The sequence below is a fragment of the Salvelinus namaycush genome, unplaced genomic scaffold (genome assembly GCF_016432855.1).
Source record: "Salvelinus namaycush isolate Seneca unplaced genomic scaffold, SaNama_1.0 Scaffold455, whole genome shotgun sequence".
Taxonomy (NCBI): Eukaryota; Metazoa; Chordata; class Actinopteri; order Salmoniformes; family Salmonidae; genus Salvelinus; species Salvelinus namaycush.
The window spans coordinates 93,654-99,653 of record NW_024061148.1 but is presented as its reverse complement, the minus strand read 5'-3'; the positions used below and the strand labels follow the sequence as shown (position 1 = coordinate 99,653).

The 6,000-nt window shown below is 42.1% G+C and overlaps 1 protein-coding gene across 5 annotated transcripts in view; it reads right to left on the bottom strand.

The window, feature by feature from the left end:
• Positions 1-990: 990 nt before the first annotated feature.
• LOC120041376 (probable global transcription activator SNF2L2) overlaps positions 991-6,000 on the bottom strand; it is a 90,076-nt gene continuing 85,066 nt past the window's right edge. For 4 of the 5 annotated variants that reach the window (XM_038986329.1, XM_038986330.1, XM_038986331.1 and 1 more), the window contains 2 exons: positions 4,556-4,719; positions 991-2,578 (listed from right to left, as the gene is read on the bottom strand). In XM_038986329.1, coding sequence (XP_038842257.1) covers positions 2,543-2,578; positions 4,556-4,719 — 200 coding nt within the window. In that variant the 3' untranslated portion in view covers positions 991-2,542. Of the gene's footprint in view, positions 2,579-4,028; positions 4,071-4,555; positions 4,720-6,000 lie in introns of those variants that run through there. The other variant, XM_038986328.1, reaches the window with a different exon arrangement.

Genomic DNA, 6,000 nt, shown 5'->3' with positions numbered 1-6,000 from the left:
GTTTGAAATTTTTTGGCAAAGTTTACAGGTAACCTTTGAGATATTTTGTAGTCACGTTTGAGCAAGTTGGAACCGGTGTTTTTCTGGATGAAACGCGGCAATTAAATTGACATTTTGGATATATATCGACGGAATTAATCGAACAAAAGGACCATTTGTGATGTTTATGGGACATATTGAAGTGCCAACAACAGAAGCTCGTCAAAGGTAAGGCATGAATTATATTTTTATTTCTGTGTTTTGTGTCGCGCCTGCAGGGTTGAAATATGCTTCTCTCTGTTTACTATGGTGCTATCCTCAGATAATAGCATCGTATGCTTTCGCTGAAAAGCCTATTTGAATTCTGACATGTTGGCTGGATTCACAACCAGTGTAGCTTTAATTTGGTATCTTTCATGTGTGATTTAATGAAAGTTTGATTTTTATAGTAATTAATTTGAATTTGGCGCTCTGAGCATAACCTTGCTATTGAAAAAGGCCGCCGTAGGCGGACCTGACTCTCAAGAGAACAAAAAACTGGTCTAACAGGTCTAAAGATACAGGTCTAACAGGTCTAAAGATACAGGTCTAACAGGTCTAAAGATACTGGTCTAACAGGTCTAAAGATACTGGTCTAACAGGTCTAAAGACACTGAAGGCTATCGTAATAAAGTGGACGTACAGAACAGAAGTTGAAGAAATACAACGGTAGAACCAGAGGTAATAATCAGTTCATTAATTTTATTTTGCTCTGGGCATTGAGATACAACTACAAATACAAAGATGATACAACCACAAAGATGACAAGAACAGAAGAGACCAGAACAGACCATTCAGAGAGATACAGCATGTACGTCTTCCTGTCTGCCTGCCTGCCTCTCTCTGCCTGTCTGTCTGTCTTCCGGTCTGCATGTCAGTCTTTCTTCCTGTCTGTCTGCCTCTCTCTGCCTGTCTGTCTTTCTTCCTGTCTCTCTACCACGCTGTCTTCCTGTCTGTCTTTTGTCCTGTCTGCCTGTTTGTCTGTTTTCATGTCAGCCTGTCTGTCTTCCTGTCTGCCTGCCTGCCCGTCTGTCTATCTAGTCAACCACACAACACCACCACCACACAACAACACTGCAGGGTAACAGAGAGAGGAGATCACTACTAGATTAATGACTCATATCTAACTGATATCTCTTGATGATATCTAATATCTAAATGAGTAAATCAAAACAGAGCACTTCAATCCATAAAGAAGGAAATCAATATACTGCAGTATGTGGTCTATCTCTACATGAGCAGCAGCTAGGACGACTAACTGTTAAACTGCAGTATGGGGAGATTAAGATAAAGGCAGCAGCTAGGACGACTAACTGTTAAACTGCAGTATGGAGAGATTAAGATAACGGCAGCAGCTAGGACGACTAACTGTTAAACTGCAGTATGGAGAGATTAAGATAAAGGCAGCAGCTAGGACTACTAACTGTTAAACTGCAGTATGGGGAGATTAAGATAAAGGCAGCAGCTAGGACTACTAACTGTTAAACTGCAGTATGGGGAGATTAAGATAACGGCAGCAGCTAGGACTACTAACTAGTAAACTGCAGTATGGAGAGATTAAGATATTGCTTAGGATAATATAGAGAAATCGTAATGGCGTCTTTTTGTAGGCACTCACTCCGCCATGGTTCGATGGACAAAACCTATGGGAAAATGAATGTTTTTGGATAAACAGAGAAATAAGGTCTGTGGGAAACACAGGTTTAGGAGACCGTACGTTTTGTTCTATGAGATCGTCTTCATCAGCTAACACTTCTTGTGAATTTTGAAGCATTTACGTAATAATAAAAAAAAAAAACACAACATAGTTTCATAAAGGTCATGTTAACTGACTGATATCTCATAGAACACAACATATAAGACCTCCTAAGCCTGTGTTAACCTCTGACCTTATTTTATGCCTTTATTCCAAAACCCCATTAATTTTCCCCATAGGAATGTCTGAACAAACCAGAGGTAAATCATTTCCTGTTGTTCGGACGACAAGCTGGGGAGCTCTATAGGAAACTAATGCTAATGGGACTGAATAGTGGGAAATATAACATTAGATACCATATATCTATAGTGCCATGATATAAACACTTTTAAAAATGCAATTATATAAACTAAGCATTTGCAAGCATATGTGTTGTTTGTAACCAAATGTTGTTGATTCTGAATTTGTTTTTAATCTCATTGAATTAAAGCATAAATATATAAAATGTACAAACACACATAAAATATAGATTCTCCACAATGTTTGATCTTTAAAATATTCCTGTAAGGTAAACTAAGAAGAAAATTGCCATAGAAAACCCTGTCTGTCTGTCTGTCTGTCTGTCTGTCTGTCTGTCTGTCTGTCTGTACCAACATAGTCACATGCCATCACTATGGTGACGACAGCTCTGAGAGAAAACATCCATATAGTAGAAAGAGAAAAAACTAAGAAAACCAAAAATGATTGAATAAGTGCCATACTGTAGAAAATAAAAGAAATAATGAAAGGATTTTCTTGTTAAGTCCTAAGGATCAGCCTTCCTCTTCTTCACTCATCTTCACTTCTGCTCTCCTCAGACTGATTCTGCAGAGGAAGACAACACTATGAGGTCATCAACAGTGGACCTGCTGTGCTGAGACTTCAGCAGACCACAAGAATTAACAACCTAACAACCAAGTCAAAATCCAAACTCTAGAATAGCTCAGAGAACAAAGATAAGAGAGAAGAGGAGAGAGAAGCATAACTTACCTTTTCCTCCTGAACTGCAGAAGAGCAGAGAAAGAGAGAGACAGAAAGACAAAGAGCGAGAGAGATAGAGAAAGAAAGAGAGAAATGGAGAGATAAACATGGAGAGAAAGAAAGAGAGAGACATGAGTGGAGAGAGAGAGAGACATGGAGAGAGAAAAACATGGGGATGGAGAGAAACATGGGGATGGAGAGAGAGAGAGAGACATGGAGAGAGAGAAACATGGGGATGGAGAGAAACATGGGGATGGAGAGAGAGAGAGACATGGAGAGAGAGAAAGAGAGACACAGTCTTCTGTGAGGGTAATGTTTACTGATCATTTGTATTGTTTATTTCACTTTTGTTTATTATCTACTTCACTTGCTTTGTCAATGTAAACATATAAACTCAGCAAAAAAAGAAAAGTCCTCTCACTGTCAACTGCGTTTATTTTCAGCAAACTTAACATGTGTAAATATTTGTATGAACATAACAAGATTCAACAACTGAGACATAAACTGAACAAGTTCCACAGACATGTGACTAACAGAAATGGAATAATGTGTCACTGAACAAAGGGGGGGTCAAAATCAAAAGTAACAGTCAGTATCTGGTGTGGCCACCAGCTGCATTAAGTACTGCAGTGCATCTCCTCCTCATGGACTGCACCAGATTTGCCAGTTCTTGCTGTGAGCTGTTACCCCACTCTTCCACCAAGGCACCTGCAAGTTCCTGAACATTTCTGGGGGGAATGGCCTTAGCCCTCACCCTCCAATCCAACAGGTCCCAGACGTGCTCAATGGGATTGAGATCCGGGATCTTCGCTGGCCATGGCAGAACACTGACCTTCCTATCTTGCAGGAAATCACGCACAGAACGAGCAGTATGGCTGGTGGCATTGTCATGCTGGAGGGTCATGTCAGGATGAGCCTGCAGGAAGGGTACTCACTCCTGGTGAGACCAAACCACGACTCGTCAGTGAAGAGCACATTTTGCCAGTCCTGTCTGGTCCAGCAATGGTGGGTTTGTGCCCATAGGCGACGTGGTTGCCGGTGATGTCTGGTGAGGACCTGCCTTACAACAGGCCTACAAGCCCTCAGTCCAGCCTCTCTCAGCCTATTGAGGACAGTCTGAGCACTGATGGAGGGATTGTGTCTTCCTGGTGTAACTTGGTGTCCTGCAGGTGTGATGTTTGGTTGTACAAGTCCTGTGCAGGTGTTGTTACACGTGGTCTGCCACTGCGAGGACGATCAACTGTCCGTCCTGTCTCCCTGTAGCGCTGTCTTAGGCGTCTCACAGTACGGACATTGCTGGCCACATCTGCAGTCCTCATGCCTCCTTGCAGCATGCCTAAGGAACGTTCACACAGATGAGCGTGAAAGTTGGTGTTTTTCAGAGTCAGTAGAAAGGCCTCTTTAGTGTCCCAAGTTTTCATAACTGTGACCTTAATTTCCTACCGTCTGTAAGCTGTTAGTGTCTTAACGACCGTTCCACAGGTGCATGTTCATTAGTTGTTTATGGTTCATTGAACAAGCATGGGAAACAGTGTTTAAACCCTTTACAATGAAGATCTGTAAAGTTATTTGGATTTTTACTAATTATCTTTGAAAGACAGGGTCCTGAAAAAGGGACGTTTCTTTTTTTGCTGAGTTTATGTTTCCCATGCCAATAAAGCCGATGAATTAAATTGAGAGAAAGAGAGAGACATATGGAGAGAGAGAAGCATGGTAAGAGGGAAAGAGAGAGAGAGAGAGAGAGACACAGCTGGTCAAATACCTTTACCCTGTTAGTCTGAAAACCGCCCGGGACCCCAGCAGGTTGTCATGGTGACTTACGTTGTCATCCTGGTCTTCGTCGCTATCATCGTCACTGACGACGGGTTTGGCCTTGGAGCGACTCAGTCTCTTCTTGCCTTTGTCCTTGTTATGGTGACGGGCTCCGATGCTGCTACCGCCAGACTCCTTCTTACCTAGCAGTATCTTCACCCTCACTGAATTAGCTGCAGAGGAGCGAGGGAGACAGGGGGATGAGGAGAGAGAGAGGGATGAGGAGAGAGAGAGGGATGAGGAGAGAGAGGGATGAGGAGAGAGATGAGAGAGAGAGAGGGATGAGGAGAGAGCGAGAGGGATGAGAGAGAGAGATGGATGAGAGAGAGAGGGATGAGGAGAGAGAGCGATGAGAGAGAGAGAGGGATGAGGAGAGAGAGCGAGAGGGATGAGAGAGAGAGAGAGAAAGCATTACGGCCCAGTAACCTCATCATGAGGGATTGGCTATCCAAAATGGGGAAACGTGGAGAAATCACTTAGCTAACCTCTACAGCAATAAATCAAATCAAATATTATTGGTCACATACACATGGTTAGCAGATGTTAATGCAAGTGTAGCGAAATGCTTGTGCTTCTAGTTCCGACCGTGCAGTAATAACCAACAAGTAATCTAACCTAACAATTCCACAACTACTACCTTATACACACAAGTGTAAAGGGGTGAATGAGAATATGTACATATAAATATACGGATGAGTATGTAGTACACCTTACAGTGAAATGCTGAATACAACAGGTGTAGTAGACCTCACAGTGAAATGCTGAATACAACAGGTGTAGTAGACCTCACAGTGAAATGCTGAATACAACAGGTGTAGTAGACCTCACAGTGAAATGCTGAATACAACAGGTGTAGTAGACCTCACAGTGAAATGCTGAATACAACAGGTGTAGTAGACCTCACAGTGAAATGCTGAATACAACAGGTGTAGTAGACCTCACAGTGAAATGCTGAATACAACAGGTGTAGTAGACCTCACAGTGAAATGCTGAATACAACAGGTGTAGTAGACCTCACAGTGAAATGCTGAATACAACAGGTGTAGTAGACCTCACAGTGAAATGCTGAATACAACAGGTGTAGTAGACCTCACAGTGAAATGCTGAATACAACAGGTGTAGTAGACCTCACAGTGAAATGCTGAATACAACAGGTGTAGTAGACCTTACAGTGAAATGCTGAATACAACAGGTGTAGTAGACCTCACAGTGAAATGCTGAATACAACAGGTGTAGTAGACCTCACAGTGAAATGCTGAATACAACAGGTGTAGTAGACCTTACAGTGAAATACTGAATACAACAGGTGTAGTAGACCTTACAGTGAAATGCTGAATACAACAGGTGTAGTAGACCTTACAGTGAAATACTGAATACAACAGGTGTAGTAGACCTTACAGTGAAATGCTGAATACAACAGGTGTAGTAGACCTTACAGTGAAATGCTGAATACA